The 22,065-nt window shown below is 37.9% G+C and overlaps 1 protein-coding gene across 4 annotated transcripts in view; it reads left to right on the top strand.

Annotated features, from left to right (window-relative positions):
• MTR (5-methyltetrahydrofolate-homocysteine methyltransferase) overlaps positions 1–22,065 on the top strand; it is a 32,697-nt gene that overhangs the window by 6,438 nt on the left and 4,194 nt on the right. For 2 of the 4 annotated variants that reach the window (XM_082276823.1, XM_082276826.1), the window contains 14 exons: positions 525–704; positions 1,679–1,795; positions 1,894–2,034; positions 4,608–4,697; positions 5,332–5,484; positions 6,044–6,151; positions 9,777–9,877; positions 11,849–11,916; positions 12,768–12,888; positions 15,778–15,859; positions 16,623–16,721; positions 17,456–17,531; positions 18,696–18,851; positions 19,564–19,760. In XM_082276823.1, coding sequence (XP_082132949.1) covers positions 525–704; positions 1,679–1,795; positions 1,894–2,034; positions 4,608–4,697; positions 5,332–5,484; positions 6,044–6,151; positions 9,777–9,877; positions 11,849–11,916; positions 12,768–12,888; positions 15,778–15,859; positions 16,623–16,721; positions 17,456–17,531; positions 18,696–18,851; positions 19,564–19,760 — 1,689 coding nt within the window. The remainder of the gene's footprint in view (positions 1–524; positions 705–1,678; positions 1,796–1,893; positions 2,035–4,607; positions 4,698–5,331; positions 5,485–6,043; positions 6,152–9,776; positions 9,878–11,848; positions 11,917–12,767; positions 12,889–15,777; positions 15,860–16,622; positions 16,722–17,455; positions 17,532–18,695; positions 18,852–19,563; positions 19,761–22,065) is intronic. The other 2 variants (XM_082276824.1, XM_082276825.1) reach the window with 2 other exon arrangements.

The raw sequence follows: 22,065 nt of genomic DNA on the forward strand, positions 1-22,065 counted from the left end.
TTCAAGACAGAGTTGTTTTGTTTCATTGACGCAGTTGATTCAGACAAGGACTATATAATCTTAGCAGTAGTTTTAACCCTGATTTGTAAGCATTTCTTATGCTGCTCAAATGTTTGAGGAATCCTTGTACTGATCTCAGTGGAGCTCTCTTAGTACAAGAGCATCTCTTACTATTCAGACATGCTGAACTTGTCCTTCCTTCATAAAAGATATTTTTAGTTCAGAAACTGTTTCATGAGAGTGAAATCTTCATGAATTAATTCAGTTATGTCAGAATCCACATATTAAACTTTGCATAGGATGATGAAACACTGGGCAGTGAGATTGCTTTTTATGAGCTGAGTGGAAAGTCCAGGTTAGGGGTGGTGATATTTTTAATACAATATTCTTATATATAATCCTTTTTTAATATTTGTGATGTTCAGGTTCTCAGTCTTGAGTCACTGGAGCTGTAAACGATTTCTGGAAAGTTTATTTCTTGTGTGGTCTATAAGTTTTATGTCAGAATTCTTTTTCTTCACTAGGCAACAGAAACAGAAACCAAGATTGCAATTTGCTCCAGAGCTTATCATCTCCTTGTGGAAAAAGTGCACTTCAATCCAAATGATATAATATTTGACCCTAATATTTTAACCATAGGAACTGGAATGGAAGAACATAACCTTTATGCCATAAATTTTATCAATGCTACTAAAACCATAAAAGTGAGTTGTAAACTTATTTTAACTTGAAACTTATTGCTGAAATTTTTTAAAACCCTAAACCCCCATAAAACAGAAAAGCACTCCCCCTTTCAACAACAACAAAATGCTGCTGAAAAATGTTACACATTTTAGCCTAGTGAGGAGGACTACTCCTGTGAAGTCCAGACATTCCCCAATATTGCTGTATTTCCAGTAGAACAACTTCAAATAGTTTTATAAATACATTTCAATCCATTTTCTGTACTGTAAATATACTACCTTAGTTAAGTGAGGTAACAATCACATTCACATGCAAGCTAAAAGGACCTCTTTGAAGGTGTGCAAAAAGCTGCCTTTTTTTAACAGAAGACCCCTTATGTGGAAGGGATTTGTTCAGCAATGTGGCTTTTTATGTAGCCAAAATGTGTGTAAAGAAGTACAGCAGTGAATAGCATCCCATGCATACAGCTAAGGAAACTGCACTGTTGTGTTTCACAAGACGCCTTGATAGATGCTCTGCCAGTAGCAGTCTGGGGCTGGACACCCCACAGGCTGCTTTGTCACCACAGGGCTCCTGGAAGTGGGGCTGTACCCTTGAGTTTAACTGCTCAGCTGTAGCCTGCTCCTGAGACATGAAAGCATGCAGACTGGCTGCTCCTGTTTCCAGAGGAGCGGGGACAGGAAGAGCCAAAAGTAGGTTTGCATGGAGAAAATATGGAATGCTGCAGTGGGAGGACTGATGTGTTCAGAATAGCACCTGTGACGATGGAAACCACGGTAGCTGCTGGATCTCTCCTTTGCTTGTATCCTTTTGTGCAGATTTGAATTGCTTGTTACAAATTTGAGTAACTAGAAGGATCTGGAACAGGGAAAAGAGAAAGGGTGCATAGCCAATGCACTGAGCTCAGGGGCCAACTGTTTTATGAAATGAATGCTTTACTTAGATTTCCCTTCTGGAAAGCACTTTTCTAAAAATCTGTGTGCACTTCCTATAGGAAACACTGCCAGGAGCCAGGATAAGTGGAGGTCTTTCCAATCTGTCTTTCTCCTTTCGAGGAATGGATGCCATTCGAGAGGCAATGCATGGAGTGTTCCTTTACCACGCGATTAAGGTATGATGTGCTTTTGGCTTCCGTATGTTTGCACTTGGCAGATGTGCAGTGCTATGTCTGACAGCCTTGTCTGGGGGATTCTGTATGGTTTTTTTCAGTATGGCATGGACATGGGAATTGTGAATGCTGGGAATCTGCCTGTGTATGATGATATCCACAAGGAATTGCTACAGCTCTGTGAGAATCTAATCTGGAACAAAGATCCTGATGCGACAGAGAAACTTTTACATTATGCTCAGGTAACTTCCAGTTTTAAGCTTTGAATCATAGTTAAGTTAGCACCTGGGCCTCACCAGCTTCCTGCAGGTGATAGGTAAAACAGCCTTTAAACTGCATGTGTCAGTATAACTGTGGGTGTGAGAATTTACTAATGATACTACAAGTTCAGTTATTAACACAGAATAGAATGGGTAATCTGTGATAGATCAAACCTCTCCAGTTTTATGTCATGGAAGGGCCTGCACCGGAGTTCTTCATATGCTTCAGGAGACCAAGCTGCATAGGCATTCTCCAAAGGAAAAAAACAACCCCCCCCAAAATACAAGAAGCAAAAATCCCAAACAGACTTTCCTCAGACAAAGAAAACCCTCACAAACCAAAAAAGAAAAAAACCCCAAAAACCCCAACCGAAAACCAGAAAAGGCCAACCCACAACCAAGCCAATCTTGGTGCTGGAACTTAATTGACAAGTGCGCTGTGCGAGACAAAGAGTAAACCTCTCTCTCTGGTGGAAATGCTTTGCTTGGAGAATATGTAAAAGGTGAAGAAGTTGCTTGTGACTTGTGGCTGTGCCATAGACTTCCGCTTCATGTAGCATGTCAAGGGTGAGGATCAGCTATTTAGGTCTTTTGAGATGTTGTAATGATGGTGGTGATAAAGGACAAAGGTTACACGTTGTTCATAAGACAACTGGTGAAATCCTGTTCTGAATGGAAGATACAGCAAAAGTCTCTCTGGGTTAGGTGGCTCTTAGATTCAAGTGCACAAGAAGATTTGTATGCCTGTTTTGTAGCTCCTGGAGGTAATATTTCTGTGCAGAGCTTCATTTGGTTCATATTTTGCCCTGTGGTGGTGCATGCTTTATAGTAACAGTGGCAGCATGTTGAAAACTAGTACAGGAAGACTCTCTTTATCCCTTGTGCTTAGGCTATTTTAGATGGTGCTCTTGGTGTCCAAGCAATTTAGCTGGGAGTGATCTTGTCTGTTTAAGCCGAGTTGCACCATTGGGATATTCAAGACTGCATAAAGAGGAAGAAAAATAAAGGGAGGAATTTAAATGGAGCATTAAAACTAGAAATGAAAGTGGATGATGAGTCCTAGGTCTATAAGTTTGGGAAGCCATTGTTGGAATTTCTGCTTTTATTTGTGGTGGTAGTTTTATTGTGGGAGTAAAGTAGTGTAGTGGCAAAAAGGGGGAACTTAATCCTTGCAGATTTAGGAAATCAGTCTTCATCTGAAGTTTGAGATTAAAAACCATTTTCCATGAAGTACATATCTGCAGACATTCTTAAACTGAAACTGTGGCATTTAGGGCAATGGGAGTTGTCCTTCCTGAGGCAGTTTTTTTCATCCTCAACATGCAGTATAGCCATGCTGATTGTAAAGATCTCATATAGTGTTTGACACTGTTGTTCCTGCATGTCTACCCTACAGTGTCGTGGGTTATTTTTAGGCTGGAGTGTTTCCCTTGTTAAACTGTCTGGCCAGAGGTTGAGGAACACTTGGTATTATTTCAATGAGTCGCATAAAGTGACTCCTGAGGTAGAAAGGGACCTCTGGAGGTCATCTACTACAAGCCCTCTGCTCAGAGCAGGGGCCAGCCAAGATCGGGTTGCTTAGGGACATGTCCAGTCAGGTTTTTTAATATAGCTAATAATTAATATGACTCTACATTGTCTCTAGGCAACATTTTATTTCTTCTTTCATTCCTTTCTACAAACTGCACATATGAGGGGAATAAGATGAGGCAACAAGAAGCTGTGAAGTTTAGCTAGTATTTGTATAAACTTGAATGAAAGCTTGTTCTGTTTTCTGTTCCCATGAGTGAGGTCTTGTTTCCATGACTTTATCTTTAAAAACTTGCTGATGAGCACTCAAAAGTATAGCAACTTCATAAGGCCTGAAAGATGTCAGATTATGTCTAATAACTGAGGAGAAGAAGTTACTTGCCTGAAGTGTGATGACTGAACTAATGGATAAGGTGCTCTTCCACAAGCAATTCCTGGGGTGGGTGCTTATGAACTTTTTTGCACTGTGAAGCCCTTTTAGCCTCTGTGTTCATAGCCAAGGGGAGTACGAGTGTGAGACAGAGAGGCTATGCGGTAGTTTGGGACAGTCTATGTGTGTGACAAACAGTAGTTTTGTAGGCTGACTGATGGAAAACATGTCTGTGATATGGAATAACATAACCTATTCCAGCAGAAACTGAATTAGTGCCAAATTAATTAGAATTTTAAAATTAAATGTAGTGTGTTGGCCAGGAATCAATTTAAAATATGTTCCCCAAAGTAAAACCCTTAGGATTAGTCATGTAATCATTTTTATGAGCATAAAAATTATCAAACTGCTCTTTTTTTTTTTTAAATTATTTTGTTTACATTTTCACTGAGGCGTGTACCTATTGGGATGTAGACTCCCTGCCTGTATTACATCACAGGTGTTTGCAACATGATGTGCATGTATATAAACCTTTTGAATAGTCTAAAATTATTTTATGAGCCAGTACTTGGAAATATCCTTGTTTTCCTGAAAGTGAAGTCCATAATTGTACTCCTTATGCTTGCAGTCTTCTATGGATGCCTTTTCTTTTCAGAATCATGCCCAAGGAGGAAAAAAAGTTGTACAGACTGATGAGTGGCGTAAAGGCTCTGTGGAGGAAAGGCTGGAATATGCTCTCATAAAGGTGAATGTGTGCAGAAAACTGTCGTACCCATCAGTGCTCAGAGACATGATCTCAGCTCAGACTTCAAGGGACGTATTTGGCTTTAAAAGTTCTTCAGCTGACATTTTTTCACAAGCTATTAATTAATAATGAATAATAAATGCAGCTGATCTAGTTAACTTCAATAACAGAGAAAACTGTAAAAGTGTGTCTTTAAACTTCAGACGTTGAAGTCTTTGACCCTTAATACTTTATTCCACTAGTGTTGGTAGAAACACACTGTTTTTGCTTTGGAACGTACTCCTTTTACTTCCTACGGCTTTTTTTGGTCCTTCAGTAGTACTGCACTGAGTGGCACTTGCACTGTGGAAGCAACCTTTGAGTGTTGGGGTTTTCTTATGACATAGTTAAAAAAAAATTGACAAATCTGTTAATACTGGGGACGTGCTGTGAATAACTTCATCTGCCTAAGAATTGTGGTGTTTTGGTTCCTAAGAATGCCTATTTTCAATACACATTTGAGGTATTTTTAAAGACTCTCAATATCTACAGTAGCTATTTGTACTTTCATTGTGGGATTTTTTTCTGGGGAGAAGTCAACTAAATGGAAGTTGTATTTCTAGCAAGATAGAAGCTTCTCATTTTTTTTTCTCAGGGCATTGAGAAGTATGTCACTGCAGATACAGAAGAAGCAAGATTAAATCAGGAAAAATATCCTAGACCTCTAAATATAATTGAAGGGCCTTTGATGAATGGCATGAAAATTGTTGGTGATCTTTTTGGTGCTGGAAAGATGTTTCTGCCTCAGGTAATGAGAAAATAATGTCATGTATTTTCCTACTTCACAAAAACTAGCATTGTAAAATGTAGCCAAAACATTCTATACTTGGCTGTGTTTTCAGGTATGGCACAGGAATTGTAAAAATTCAGGTACTGCTGAGAAGCAGCCATTTTCTTATTTTACTTTGGACCTTGACTTCCTTTGTGCATGATTACGTTTGTTTCTGTTCTTCCTGAGTGTTTTTGCTTTATTTGAAATGCAGTTTTAAGTCTTAGCCCATGAAAAAGCACAAGAGAGAAAAAAGGCCCAAATAAAATTTGCTGTGTTTAGCACCTTCCAAGTTTATCTGTAGCTTTAGGTTCTGTTGTGAGTGGTCTGGGAGGCTGCACTGTGGAAGAAAGTGTCATGTGTAGAGCCTTAACCCAGTAAGGCCAGCAGCCTGCTGCCATAGGATGATCTGAAAGCTGCCACCTGGGGCTGCAAATGAAGTTTCATTTATTGCCTGAATGAGAAAGCTAAAATGAAACTGAGGTTTTCCTATACCTTGTCTTTATTGTTTATTCTGCCGCCACCTTTATCTATGCAGGTGATAAAGTCTGCTCGAGTTATGAAGAAGGCAGTTGGCCACCTTATTCCCTATATGGAAAAAGAAAGAGAGGAAAGGAGAGCCAAGCAAGGCAGCACAGAAGAAGAGGCAAGATACAGTCCTTTGTGCTGTAATTCTTTTGTAGAATGCTATGACAAATATAGGAATTATTTGTTGCTATTTACATTTATGCTGCAGACTTGATGCAGTCATATGGAAACTGACAATCTCACGATAATTTGAAGTAGGTTTGAAATTCATAAAGTGCAGATTTTGTGGAACACTGTTTGGTGTGTGCCCAAGCTGTTGTCACAAAGTTTCCTGAATGATGCCAATAAGCCTTTGTAGGGCTTTATACTGATGTTACTCATTTCTTGTATTTTTACAGGCATTTAATTCTAGTGTTACTTATTCCTGGTATTTCTAACTTTATGGCAGATTTTGCCACTTGCTTCTAATTCTTCTGCCCTTGGTGAACTCTATAATTTTCTTTCTCATGTTCAAAGCCTGTCACCATTTCCTCTTCATTTAACTCTTCCCTTCTCCATAGACCTGGTCATTCTTCCAGCTAAACAAACCAATGTCTTCCTTCCTTTTTCTTCATAGATTGTGATTTAAGACCTCTTGTTATGATAAAATATTATGTTCATTGCATGTGTAGCCATGACCAAAATGCAGGGGAGAAGACAATAGGGTCTGAATATAGTTGTCCTCTCATATGTGTATTTTTCCTCCAGCTTCTGAAAACTACTTTTTATCTAATATATAAAATATATATATTTTAAGATAATCAATGACATTCATATCCTTGTGGGCCTCTTGTTTACAGCATTTTCTGATTCACAGCCAACAGCTGGTGGGGTAGTTTTATCAACTACCTGTGAATATACTTGAAGTAATTGCTTCCAAATTTGGTAAATGGTCTATGTGATAGCACCATTAGAAAATGAAGATATATGTCCCTTGTTTCTCCAAACTGACAAGATTGTATTCAGTAGAAAAGATGGTTCAGATGAATTGGATAGAATCCCATTTAAAATGTTCTTTTCTGCAGTTTCCTACTACATTTATAATGTGATAGGTGCTTGCAGTTTTGGTTGTTAAATATTTTTCATCTTCTGTTGTCTTTGACTATCAAATTTAGGTTTGATGTGTCTTTACATTTTAGTCCTATGGAATCTTACCTTGTCTTCATGAGTTTTCAGAGACAATAGCTATGATCAGAATCTGTTATTTAACACACACATAAAAGAAAGAATAGCAGAATTTCTCTGAACTGTGATAATTGTGTATTTCCTTTGGCTTCCCTTCTGTGGGTTTTCTAATGCTTCCTAATACTTTCCTTGAAATCTTCTTACATTGTATCTTTGTATTTGTTGTGCATCTGTTGTGTGATCATCCAGCATAAATGTAACAAATACAGCAAAAAATTTGGAAAAATGGCCTGATAATTAAACCTGACTGATCTTAATGAAAGAAGGAGAATGCCTAGTCTCTTCTCCCATGCTCTTTCTGGATGTGAAGGTGTTTTCTCTCCCGTTTCTCAAGCGAATCTGTTTTCTGGCTGTCACGAATCACCTTTCCCTTTGTCATCTCTCTCCAGTTTGTGCTGTACTCTTTTAATTCAGATGACAGTGCTGGTATTTGGCACCCTCTGTTTTGTTCTGATACTGTTTGAAGTCATTTAAAATCACTACCCCATCGATTCCATGAGTGGTGAATTAGGATCTTCTGTGAATGCTCTGGCACATTCTCTGGCTAAAAAGAAGTGAAGTGGGATTTGAGAGGTTCTAAAAAAGATAACAAACATTCTGAGAGAGTGAGTGAGATGTTCTGTGTGGCTGAGGAGAGCAGGAGGGAAAAGGCAGGGCTTCTGTCATCCTGCTTTCTCTACCTTCTGCTGGGCAAGGGAGGTAGTGTCTTCCTATTACAAAGATGTGTCACTGTATAGAGAATCAATGAAAGAGATAAAACAGCGGCATCTATTCCCTAAGTACGTTGACTTGAAGGAAAATGATTTGCAAACTCTGGTAACTGATCTGTCTGATGTTACCCAGGCCACTGTACCCTCCCGGACAGTTTTAGTCACAGACTGCCAGGAAATGCAAAGCAGTGATAGTTACATTTGAGGATAAATGGCTGTGGCTGTGGATCTGTATCAAGATGAAAAACAAAGAAGGCCTTTGGATGTATGCCCAGAACTTGAGGACCTCCTTGCTTAAGACAATTGAAACAAGTGTGCCTTAAATAGAGTTTGTTTAAAGTGGTATGTGCTATGGCCCATATTGTTTGCTACCCTGCACAGATTTTTCTTCTTCTTATGTGCAAATCTAAAATTTTTTTTGGTATAAATCACTCATTAAATCATCGGTAATTATTAGGTATGAGTAGGTATGATACCTAATGTGGGGCAGCATGTTTTGTTCTTCTCCCGGTCCTTGATTAATCTCTTTTCTCTTGCATTCCAGCAGTATATTTCCAGCTGCAAATTCTTCTGTTGGTGTACTGAGATGGCTGACTTACAGACCTCCATTTTGCTTCCTCTGTTTTCTGGCCTTCTGTAAAACAGAAGCACTGGGGAGATATTAGATTTTAGTAAACAGCAGCATTGGTGGGGATCCAGGGATTTTATTCAACAAATGTGTTAGAACCACAGGAAATACTAATATCACTCTTGGTAATATATAAAGGTTTTTTTAACCCATAATATTGCAACTACAGAAGCAGTGTAGGTTCATGAAGTAGAGACCTACTCTATATGTCCAGAAATATTACATGCTTCATAGGAAGGATTCAATCATCCAGTTCTGCCATGTGTGAAGGAGATGAGATACCGTCTGGAAAAATATTTTATAGTTTTGTGTAGAATATGCTCAGGTTTCCACTTTATTTAAATTCTGTGCAGTTCATGTAGTTGCTTACTGGCATCTGATGCTGCAGCAACTCAGATACTACTGTTATAGCCTGGAGCTGTTCCAAATGACGGCAGTGATTATACAACTACAAAGGTATTGCCAAGTCCTGTGTCCTGGTGGAGAGCTGCTGTGGGAAGTTCCACTGTTGTGCTGCTGGCAGCACCTTTGCCAAGCTGACTGCTGTCTAGCCTAGGACCTGCTTGTGACAGAACAGCTTCCTTTCTTCAAGGGGATCCTTCTTCAGCCTGTTTGCTCAGCTAGGGTGGTCTGAAGTTGCCTGATTACTGCGCTGAAAACTCCCGTTATTTGTGTTGCATAAAAATGAGCCTCTTCTGCTTTTGCTAATTCTTCTGATTTTCCTTCTAAGTTTGCTAATTTCCCGTTCTTCTCAGCATTGCATCAAAAGATTGATCGTGATGCACAAACAGACATGTAATTATAAGTATTCATACCCTTTTGTTCTAAATATTTAATCTCTTCATTGGCGAGGTGTATATTTGGAGCAGAAGTACCTTAGGAGTTCAGTTATTGCACTGCAAAAAATGCTATCCAGATCTGAAATTGTTTTAACTGCTGTTTTATTTTTTCACACACAGATTTTTGAATAACATCCATGCATAGGAATAATTCAAGTTTCTATTACCTGGATCTTTTGAGATAATTTTTAATATTTACTGTATTATGTGTACTACTCTTTGCAGTTACTTGTACTACAGTAGAAGTCTGGGTCATGGATTGGTATTGCACTGTTGAAGGATGTGTTCAAACATACCAAGGCTTATGAGTAATTTAACTCTTGTTATTTCTTCAACTTCTAGGATCCTTACCAGGGTACAATAGTATTGGCAACTGTGAAGGGAGATGTACATGATATCGGCAAGAACATTGTGGGAGTTGTTCTGGGCTGCAACAATTTCAGGTGAAGAGACTTGACATTAGGTAGCTGGGAACACAGCTGTAGAAGGGTTGGTAATTATTAGTACCTCTCCTTAACTGCAGCTGTGGTGATAACAGGTGGGCATTTCTTAGGAATTATCCTCTGTTCCCCAAGCTATGATTGGGAACACAGATCATAGCAGCTATTACTTGATGGGGAGGCAAGAGGGAGTATTAACTCCCTCTTTAATATTGTTTTTCCTGATAAATTGGTGTCTGAGGTGAATCTGCAGTTTAACATCACTTGGAACATAGATGAGAATATTGATTTTTATATTTGTTTTATATCAGTTAAATATATTAAGTATGATGTTTTAAACATAAAATGTCTGAAGAAATCAGATATGACAATTGCAGTAGGCAATACTATGTGTGGATTTTGTTGGGGAAAAAATGAAGTCTCGTAAGATTCAAATGAATCCTGTGTGTTTTTCACATTGTTTGTTGACTATGAGGTTTTAAAAACTTGCTGAGGTGTACTTTGTTAAATAAGAGATGAGACTGACATTCTGTTTCTGAACTGAAAAAGTTAGAACTTCAAGAAAAGCCAGGTCCTTCATAGCCTGTGTACATGCAGAAGGGTTGGCAACAGTGTTGGAATGAATGGTCATGTTTCCATCAGTGCCCTTTTCAAGGGTCTGTCACACATTGTGCAAAGCTGAATTGGTTTTGGAGCTGTGTCTTACTGTTCATTCCTTTAGTTCAGTTTTGACTTTGGGTTGTCATTTGCTCTAAAAAGAGCCAAAATTATCCCTTTATTTTAAAGCACAAAATGTTGAAGTCAGTAGCAGTGCTGTGTATATGCAATATATTTCATTTAATTTCCTCTTGAAATTCTGTTGATTGGATTCAGGCTTTCTTGAGCTTTATTTAGACTTACTGAAAGGAAGCCATAATGTTCTCTGTCACCATGAGTGAGGCTGAGTGAAATCAGCAGGCTGGGGTGGTTTACTTGAAAAAATAAAAACCCTGGCAATGGCTAGGGTTAATAGGAATAATGAGGGAAGTTCAGTGTCCCATTTCATAAAATGTATGCTTTAATAAGGCAAACAAGCTTGATGTGAATCATCTTATATTCTTGATGTAAGGTATGATGTCCACAAAACATTTTTGTTATCCAGATAACTTCAGAAATGCTACTGCTGTTGGTAGCTTGGTAGGCGGCTAAGCACCACACAGCCACTCACTTCCACCCAGCCAGCCTCAGTGGGGTGGGGAAAGATGAAAGGAAGAAAGAAAGCAAGAAAAATTGTGGGTGGAGAAAAGTGTTTAATAACTGAAGGAGAAGTGGAAGAAGAGGGAAAGAAAGAAAGAAAAAACAAGTGGTACAAAGGCAATCCCCTTGCCACCTCCCATGAGACTGGTGCCTAGCCAGTTCCTGAGCAAAATATGGCTAACCCCTCTAAGCCCCTTACTCTTCCCTTTTATTGCTGAGCTTGACTTCATGTGCCATGGAATATTTCTTTGGTTAGTATGGATCATCTGCCTGGTTGTGTCTACTCACAATCTATTCCTTGGGGGACTAGAGTGAGAAACAAAAAAGGCCTTGATGCTGTGAAAGCATTGCTCATCAATAGTTAAACTTTAGTTTAGCAGCGTTGTTTTGGCCACAGATCTAAACCACAGCACCATACTGGCTGCCATGAAGAAAATTAACTCATCTCAGCCAGACTTAGTACAATCCAAAAATTTATTTAAAAATAGAAGCCCCTCTTACACTTGAATTTTCTTAATTATTATGCCATCTGGAACTCTTACTGAAAATTTTACCAGACCCAGAGGTATTTCCTGTATAAAAATTCCCAAAAGCAGTCTTAAGAGAAACAAACAAAAATCTCAATCTTAACTTCAATTTTTAGGTCAGTTATTTACAGCAAGAGGAATGTATTTGCCATGTAGCAGAAATTTGATTTGTTATTTAAAGGATCTTATGTCATCTCCTTTCCTTCCACAGAGTTATTGATTTAGGAGTCATGACTCCATGTGATAAGATATTAAGAGCTGCTGTTGAGAACAGAGCAGGTATAGAGATTTCATTAGTACTTCTGAATTGTTTGATTTTTAAATCACACTTATATTTTTTAATTGCTGCTTATTGCATTCCTATGCTGTCTATGATTTGATCAGATTATCTTCAGAGAAGTCAGAACTTCTACTTTAACCATATTAATTTTTTAGCATTTGACACTTCTGTGAAACTTAGCCTGAGGAACTGAAACCCTATATTAAAAGGAGAACTCGAAGAGAGATGTTGTAGTATTTGTTTTACAGATGGATAAATGGAGCCTTGAAAAGTCTAAGTAACTTCTTGTTGGATCTTAAATCAGTAAAAGAACTTGGCATTTGGCCTGCCAGATCAGTGAGTGTGAAATCAGGAATGAATTGTTCTAATAAATAATGAACTTTCTGAAACAAATTACAGTTGCTTTGGAACAGTCTGCTGCATCTTGGAAAAGATGAATTGTGTGGAACATAGGTGATGAAAGCATTTGCATTTCTAAGAGCACAACTTATAATTATTTTGTCTTATTTCCCTCCTCAGTACTGAACTTCTGAGACTTGGAGCTTGCTAATCAAAAGTACTGTTTATTTATTGCTGAAACTAGAGCAGTAGGTGTTCAGCAACTGTGAAGACCGAGAAATATCTTAAACTGGGGATTTGGAATTACTGTCATTCTTGGAAAGCTTTCACTTTCTAATTGGGTCAAACCTCCCTTCTAGACTAGTGACTACCCTGCTTTTTATCTCATTCTTTTCTATCTGATGCATGAAGCTATCTGATGTTTGAAATAAACTTTTCTGTACTGATTTCTGTGTCTTTCTAGTGGATTGGCTAAAAGTTTTGTGCATGTGTGTTTGTAAATTTGCAATAGATATAATTGGCCTGTCTGGTCTCATCACCCCATCTTTGGATGAGATGATTTTTGTCGCCAAGGAAATGGAGAGATTGGCAATAAAGATTCCTTTGCTCATTGGAGGAGCAACTACTTCTAAGTAAGATATCTCAGTTGGGAAGATGGGCAGCTTATACACAAACAGTGTTAACTAGTGAAAAAGAAAATTTATAGCTATTTCTTTCTCCCTTTCTCTCATTTTTCCTCTACCCACATACTGATATATATTCACCCTCAGATTTAGTGTTATTTCATGTTTCAGAAGTCCTAGATTATAGAAGTAAAATGTAGTTAGTACATAACAAATAATGGACATCTTAAACATTTAATTTGTACAAGTGTATATTATATGTGGAAATACGGTTTTTTCTAAAAGTTCATGCACATATATGTATGAATATAGTTCTGTTCTTCTAATGGGTTGAATGATCTATTTTCATTCACCAAAGCATTCTAAAAATGCAGGATTTTGAGACTAGAAATGGCCATGTTGACATCAGGGAGCTGTTATCTTTAAGGAAGTTACTGTATTTTCCTGGATCATGGTTCACTGTGTTGAGCCTCCAGTGCTGCTCAAGCAGGCTGGTAGCGGATAAAGCCCTGCTGCTTGCCTTGAAGTACTCATCATGTTGATTTTGATAGACTGAGCTGTTGAGATCTTGTCCTCTCAGATCTATTCAAATGAAATAATACAGCTGCTGTGATTTCCTGAAGACCATGTTGACAGCTCACTGACAGCTAGTATTAGCATTACCACAGATGTGTTCTGGGCATGTATAAGAGTTGTGGATAAAGCTTTGCTGACTGGTTTGTGTACAATATACTTGAGGAGGTGACAGCTCAGAAGACTGCAGAGGTCATTTTCTGTGTAACTAGAAGCTGTGAGCAGTGTTGCTTTCTTTATCAGAGCAACATATATCATATTCTGTATTTGGCCTTTAACAAATCATCTCATAATTTGACAGACAGCGGAAAGTAGGATCACTACCTGTCATTATTATTCCTGCAAGTATAATACAGGGTTCACTGTATCCCTTTTCTCCTTTTCCATATGAGCCTCTTCCTATTGCTTTGGTACAGAGAACAAACATAGAGGGATTTTTCTTATTTAAAAAAAAAAACTGGGGAGTGGAGGGAAGGCTTTATTCTAAGTGGGAGTCTTAGGAAAGCATTTCTTCACATCTCAGTGTTTTCCCCCAGGGCATTGTGGCCTAGTAATTGATGTCAAATAACCAGCATAAAATAATTTTGCAGAATTTATTCACAGAGAGGAATGTAGCTAATAGGGAAGCAGCACTAGTTTTATCCGTGAATATGGAAATTACTGAAGACTATACGTATAATTTTGAGTACAAAAATTATGATTTTATTCATGTGAATTGTACATAAATATATACTTTACATATGCCCAGATACAGTACAGTGTCTATAAAATATATGTCCACAAGGTACTCTTTATGGAAGATTGGATTCTTAATGTATATTTAATATTACTTTCCCAGTCTTAAATTTAACCTCCCGTGGGTATTCTTAAAGGTCGTGTATATGTCAGAGGTTGCTAGTGAAGAACCATCTGCATTTTTTGCACCGTAATAAATTGCCATTGTTATTTGGAATAAGGAGACCCTGAGTATTTGGAAGAGTGTATAGTGAGGTTAGTTTGAAAGAGAGAGAGGCTGGATTTAGTCTCCAGAATCCACATAATAGAGTTTTTTCATAATTTACAGTAATGATGATTTTTGCATTCTTACTATGCTACTTTGGTAAATTCAGGTGCTGAGAAATAATGGTGAGATTCTCACTGTCCTAAAATTTATTTAAAGAAATACAAAAATTAGCATGTAGTGGTTGATACAGTGCCATTTTAAGACCATGCCTTCTTTTGTTTCCTTTGTCTGTTCCTATCAAAATAGAAAATATACCTTTTTGTAAAAAATAGAGCTGCCAAGATCAAAAATGCAACTCCTTAGAAGCAAATTCAGGAGATGCTGGACAGTTGTTTACACAGCTGTGTTTTACAGTCATGAGTAAACCTCCGTGTCCGAGTGCTTTAAATATTTGGCAGAACCTGAAGAAAAAGGTGATCTTACCTTTGTTATGGAAGATTGCTTCCTAGGCTCTGATTTAAGTTCAATTTTAGAAATGTTGTTTGACCTTAGCATAGAAGAAAGCAAACTATAAGGCCTATAAGATCTTTGTTCCTACACTTGCTTGCAGAGTTTTGGTAGGACTCTGAGCAGAGCTCATTCTTGCATCACTGGAAATGGTTAGCAGTGTTGCTTTCTTTGTCAGAGTAGCACATATTATAGCAGACCTATTAGAGTCCATATTTTGTGGCTTCAGCAGCTAGTCTCATAATTTGACAGACTGTGAAGAGAAGGATCTGTCCTGATTGCACCTGTAGTTACAATGCAAAGTTTACTGCATTTTCAAGGTGCAAGTTTGCAATATTTATTGATCACTGGCAGAATTCCTTCTTCAGCTGTAGAGAGGACTTGTACCTCTGATTTTGAGAAATGGAATAATCATCACTGAATTAGGTTAATACTAATCCACAGACCTAAAAATTAGCATGTGGGAGGGAAAAATGTAAGATGAGCAAAAAGGATTAAAGAAATTGTTAGTTCTTGGTAGGCTTAGTTTGGAATAGTCTTACTGAAGTTTTCTAAGACTTGAAACTAATGAGTTGCTGATTTTCATTCAGCTGGTAAGACATTGAGGGAATGTGTGTTGGCACATTATTTATGAAGTGTTCTGATACTCTTTGAAGAGAAGTGTTTATATACCTGTTATTAAAATCTGTGTTTAATGATTCATGCATAGCAGATGGATGAATGAACTTCTTCTTTTGAAGTTCTGGTCTATGCATTAAGTCAGGATTTATTTCACTGTCTGCTTTTTTTTGTTGGTGGGTTGTTTGGGTTTTCTTGGTTTTGTTGGTTTTTTGTTTTAGTTGTGAAATGCTCACTCTTTTTCTTTTTCATTGAAGAACACACACAGCTGTTAAAATTGCCCCACGATATAGTGCACCTGTAGTTCATGTCCTGGACGCATCGAAGAGTGTTGTGGTTGTAAGTTCTAAATTATAGTTTCTTGTCCATGCAAAGATACATGCCCTGTTTTTCTGTTGTGCCTTTCATCCTTTCCTCTAAGGCTTAATGTTGTGGCAGAAAATTAAAGGGACGCATCAGAGACAAGTATGTAAATTACACTTGCTTCAGCTGTTTTGTACTGCCACGTGGTTCTCATCTGGCTTGTCACAGTTATGGTCGCTGGGTACTTTCATTTAAATGCCCATTACTGTAGTGAGGGTGACATTCACTGAGTCCTTGACTGTAGTTTTGTAGTGAAGACTGATGGAGTTATATGTGAACTGCTATTCTGGCTAAGTTGGATATATTTTTGAAGTTAGATAGATAGCAACATTAGTACTCAAACGTGTGGCTGGAGTTTTTTGGGATGGATTCTCTTTCAGAGAAATGGGTGGTCTTAGCTGGCAAATACCTGGTGGTAAAGAGTAGGCCAAGCTGTGTGTTGCTTCTGTGACTATTTAATCTCTGAAGTTTTGGAGTATTCTTCGCTCAGGTCTTTCCAGAGCCAGACTTGGGTCTGCCAATGTTACCTGTGTAGTAAGGCTGAGATATCAGTAATAATTGTAATCTAAACACGGATAGTTTGAATAGTTTGAATGTAAGTTGAAGATTATTGGTAAGGCTTAGTTTAGTGTTTCCAAGAGAGGCCAAAAGACAGGTTGCCTAGTCTGAAATTCGCTTTGTCCTTACTGTAGTGTGTTACAGTATGTACTTAGTGCTTTCTTCTTCCTGTGTTTTTCAGTGCTCCCAGCTCTTAGACGATAGTATAAAGGATGATTTCTTTGAAGAAATATTAGAGGAATATGAAGAAATTAGACAAGAACACTATGAGTCTCTCAAGGTACAAATTACCTTTTTGTTTGAAGTGGTTGGCAGTTGCCTTGTTACTCTTGCTGTTCAGCTCCTTATGAAGACCTTCAGGTATATTTGTTTTGATTTTAAACTTGCAGTAAAATGGATTGAAAACTTCCAGAAGTGCTTATGAAATCAAATTTTCTAGCTTGTTAGACCTTCTTCATGAATCTTAACACACGCTTGGCAAATTCTTGATTGTCCGCAGTGGCTAATCAGTGGTGTCTAGGACCTCCATGGAGCTGGCAGTCATGTCATCTTAAATCAACCTGTGCTCTCCTGGAGCAGTAGCTGGATTTGCTTCCGCTGGGGCAATGAAAAGGGTGCTGGTTGCTTTTGCTGCTACTGAGCCATTCTCTATTGAGAATTTTAAACCACCATGCTTTCCCAATGTCTTAGTCTTGTTTAGGTGAGGCATCAGAGCAGTAGGAGAATATCTCTCTGTACCTATATTTTGAAGTAATAAAGGAAGTTCCAGTGTAGTTCAGAGGAACCAGAAATCTTGTAGGCCAGTTTTATTAGAATTATACAGGCAAAACTAATGATCTGCTTGTGATGTAATCTTACTTTACACTTGGGAACTGGGAGTTGTTGAGACTGAAATTATCTGTTGTCAGATTTGTCATGAAGGGTATTTTGACTAAAACTTTACCATGAAGTCAACAGTTAGAGTTTACGTATCTGAAAGATGGCATTCTGAAATTAACCTTTATGTCTATGTAGGAACGAAGATACTTGTCTCTTCAGCAAGCTAGAAGAAAAGGTTTCCATAATAACTGGTTATCAGGCCATATACCAGGTCAGCTATATGTTTGTGGTTGCTGTGCCTGTATTTTATTTTGTGTATTTATTGTAATACATTTTTAATTAAATTATGCTTTAAACTTCAGAATATAGCAGTGTAACAGCTTAAGTAAATTGGTATCTGTCTCAACAGAGATTTTTTTTGCATTAATTTTAACGTTCTCTTTCTGCTTTTTTACAGCTCATTTAAAAAATAAATTAATATTTAATAAAAACAACTGAAAAAAAAATCCCAAAACAATGTGTTACCCATAACAACATATAATCAAAGAAAACTCTAATGGTGGCTTTTGCAAAATAATGTCTGCCTGGCTCATTACATTGCACACCTTACTGTACCATATTTGGGGAACACATGCTGTGACATGGCATTTTTAGCAAATTCCTCCTTATACTTTTTCCTACCCTTCTGCCATCAGTTTTTGTACTGGTTTGGTTTTTTTTTTCTTTTAAATTGGACTAGAATATAAACAGCATTTGAGAAGAAGTTGCATCCTGCAATGATGCTAGCGCTGCTTTCTGTTGTTTCATTTACAAGACTCAATAAGATGCTAATTTTCAATAGCTTATCTTAATGTGTTACAAAGTATTGACCAGCCAAAACAAGCGCAAAGCTTGTGGCTTTACACAGATAGATCCATCTTGCTTTCTCACTTGTGTGTGAGCATTTAAACATGTGGGGTGGCTGAAAAAGTTCTTAGAAATTGCATGTAAATTTCCAGAAACATTCTGCACTCTCATAGGACATAACACGTCTGTGTATAGAAAGGAATTTGTAAGTATGAAATGTATATGCCCATGAAGTGTGTGAGGTATTGGTAAGTTGTGTACGTTCTTTTGGTCTTGTGTCTTGGCCAATATTCTGGCCAATGAAATAAGTTCCAACAGCTAAAAACTGTCGATTTACGAGGAAGAACAAAAGGCCTTAAAATTTTCTATTTAAACTTTATATGCCTTTTATGCTTTTTTGTTGTTGTTACATTGTAACTGGGGAGTATGGTATGACTTGGGAACACTGTGACAATGAGAATTCTAGGAAAATTAGTTTGGAAGAGGTCATTTGCAGGGGTGGAGGCAGCTGAATGTCAGTTATGTTGCAAATGTTAAAGCAATTTTAAATTATTTTTGTCATGTCGGACTGTACTTCTGATTCCTGCAGTTAAACCAAAATTCATCGGCACAAAAGTCTTTGAAGATTATGACCTGAAGCGGCTGGTAGAGTACATTGACTGGAAGCCCTTCTTTGATGTCTGGCAACTTAGGGGAAAGTATCCCAACCGGAGTTTCCCTAAGATCTTTAGTGATAAAACTGTAGGTGGGTATTGAAATTGCATTTACTTCATATAACTAACCCTAACAGGCCCAGTGTGCTGCAGTAAGATTCCAAATGTTTTGAAATACATAGGATTAGTACAAATACATTCAAAGAACGTCACTGAAATAATTTGTTCAAAGCAATGCTTAGTGAACCAACTGTTGCCATGTGAGGCTGAAAAATAAGTGCAGAAAAATGCTCAGTCATCTTATTTAGCATTCACCTGCCAAAGCACAGGGAGGTATTTTATTGACAGAAAATGGCAGCAGAGCGCTTAATATATCTGTGTTCCTCTTGTTGGTGAAGGTGGCAGGAGAGCTCTGTCCCCTTTTGAAGCTATTCAGTAGGCTTTGAAATACATGATGAAAATGCAAGGGTGACATTGAAAGCAGTGCTCTAGGTCTGCTGCACTGTGGTAATGTAGGTGCACACACCGGGTCTCTTGCTTATTTTGTTTTGTGTTCTCTGCCTCTACTAGAATGGTGCTGGCTGAAACATTTTGTACTTTGTTTGGGGTTTTTTTTCTCTAAGGTATGTGTTGTTACAGCCCTATGATCACACTGCTATCTTTGCTGTAGCTAACAGATCATTGCAGTCATTGGACAATTATGTGGAAAATGAATCAATCTTCAAACAATTCTTAAACCTGTTTAGCCAATTATGAAAACATGCCTTTTCTAAGGCAATTTCTTTTTTCTTTTGTTTTTAATAGGTGAAGAAGCTAAGAGAGTTTATAATGATGCTCAAGATCTACTGAAAACATTGATTAATGAAAAGAAATTACAAGCCAGAGGTGTGGTTGGGTTCTGGCCAGCTCGAAGTGTTCAAGATGATATCCACTTGTATGCTGTAGAAGAGGCAGTGGGATCTTCAGAACCAATAGCAAAATTTTATGGATTGAGGCAACAGGTACAGTGACAGCACACTTCCTAAGTGACTGTTTTTCCCCCTGAATAGCAGGAATGTAATAGAAGTGCCCTATTAAAATCTGTAGAAAATGGTTGTTGTAATCTTTCTGCAGTCATTGTCTTGTCATTTCTTTCAGTAATAACAAGATCCTGTTAGTGATGAGCCAGGTCTTTGTATTGTAGTATTTGTAGTATTTTGCATTATAATAATTGTACAAAATGCTTTATAGGTTTGACATCTTGAGATATTACGTGCATTTTCTGTCTCAATTTTAAGATGTCCTAAAGCAATTCACTGTATAAATTAATCACATGAATCTTGTGTTGCTAAATTAGAACCCAATGAATCTTTGTTCTCTTAATATCTCTGGATTCTACTGTAGATGAAAAACTCTGCTTGAATATGTTAATGCTTAAACCCAGTTAGAATTTAAAAAACCTGGAAAATAAAGCTCAATGGAGATAATTGTTTTTGATAGTCTTAATTTTTTTGTAAAATTCACTGTATGAAGGGGCCATTTAGAATTAGTTGGCAGCTAATTTTGATGGAGAGCATCGTACTTACCTAGATTTGCATTTAATTTGGTAGATTGAACTTTCAATATATTCTGCCTCTCTTTTTTCCCTGTCCTGATTTGGCTTCTCCATAGCTCACATATTGAGAGTCGTCAAATGTGGGCAGAAAAAAAAAATATAACTACCTAAATTTCTGGAGTACAGTACTCTGTGAGAACAGTCATGTGCCAGCATTGCAGAACTGCACTAAGAAATATGTGGCTCTTAAGTATATCTGTTGCAGTTCCTGAGGTGGATCTAGTGTATCTTGACAACCCATGGCAGATGTTTATGTAAGATGCTCTCAACAAGCACACAGGCACGGATGTTTCAGAGACTTATGGCTTAGTTAAGCATTTTGATACCCCATGTAAATCAACTTTACTACTTTCTTTTCCTGGCTTTTTGCCAGGATTCTCCCAAGGAAAATACCTCATTTGATGTTGTTCTTGTAATGCTTTTTATTATTGGAATACTGTTATTTTCCTTAGTCTTTTTTACCTTGTAAATCCCAATTATTCAGGCTTCTCTCATAGGTTAAGGTCATGAAAATCTGTGCATACTGCTCTTCTAGACTCTGTGTATTTTAGCTGCATCTCTTGCATCCTGGTGTATATAGTAACTCAGCAGAGTCTTCTTCAGCAGAGCGAAGTAGAAGAGAATAATTGTCTTCTCTTTCTTATATAAAATATTCCTTTCAGTACACAGAGTTCTCTCCATGACATTGACACTAATTAAGGAGGTGAAATAAATCTAAAAGTCAGAAATGCATGGAGTATTTTCCTTAACTCTAATAATTACAAAAGAACCTTAAAATTAACAGAAATTTCACCTGAGGGGATAAAGGATGTTTCTTTAGTTTTATGGTACTTTCTGTAACCTTGCAGGTTAATAGACAATTTTTCTTTGTTTTTCAGGGGTGGGAGTGTTTTATTTGCTTTTAAGATGCAGTTGGGGATCGGTGAAAAGCATTGTTAAAATATTGTCATAGGATTAAAAAAATGAATCTTTAGCTAAGTGATAGCCATTAAATAACTTTCCTCTCTCTGTAAGTTGATTTGCAAGAGCTGTGCTACCTCTTAAATAGCAATCATGCTTCCACAAGTAATATACTGATATGATTCAAGATTTCTTTTTGGGTGCTCAGTCACCTCTTTCTGTTACCTTTTTCCAATTTTGGAAAAGGAGCCAATGAGCAGTTTAATTCCCTATATCATGGAATCAGTTTGGAAAAGACCTCTAAGATTATTGAGTCCAACGTGTGATTGAATAACCCCATGTCAACTAGACTGTGGCACTGAGTGCCATGTCCAGTCTTTCCTCAAATACCTCCAGGGATAGTGACTGCAGCACCTCCTTGGGCAGTCTATTCCAGTACGTAATTACACTTTCTGTGAAGGAATTCCTCCAAATAGCCAACCTAAACCTCCCCTAGCACAGATTAAGACTCTGTCCTCTTGTTCTGTCAGTTTTTATCTGGGAGAAATGACCAACCCCCACCTGGCTACAGCCTCTGTTCAGGTAGCTGTAGAGAGCAATAAGGTCTCGCGTCAGCCTCATTTTCCCCAGCTCCCTCAGCCACTTCTCATAGGATGAGTGCTCCAGACCCATCACCAGCTTCATTGCCCTTCTCTGGACTTGCTCCAGCACCTCAGTGTTCTTCCTCAGTTGGGGGTCCTGAAACTAAGCACAGTATTTGAAATGCAGCCTCACCAGTACTGCGTGCAGGGGAAGAAGCACTTCCCTGGTCC

This window comes from Coloeus monedula, assembly GCF_965178545.1.
Source record: "Coloeus monedula genome assembly, chromosome: 2".
Classification (NCBI taxonomy): Eukaryota; Metazoa; Chordata; class Aves; order Passeriformes; family Corvidae; genus Coloeus; species Coloeus monedula.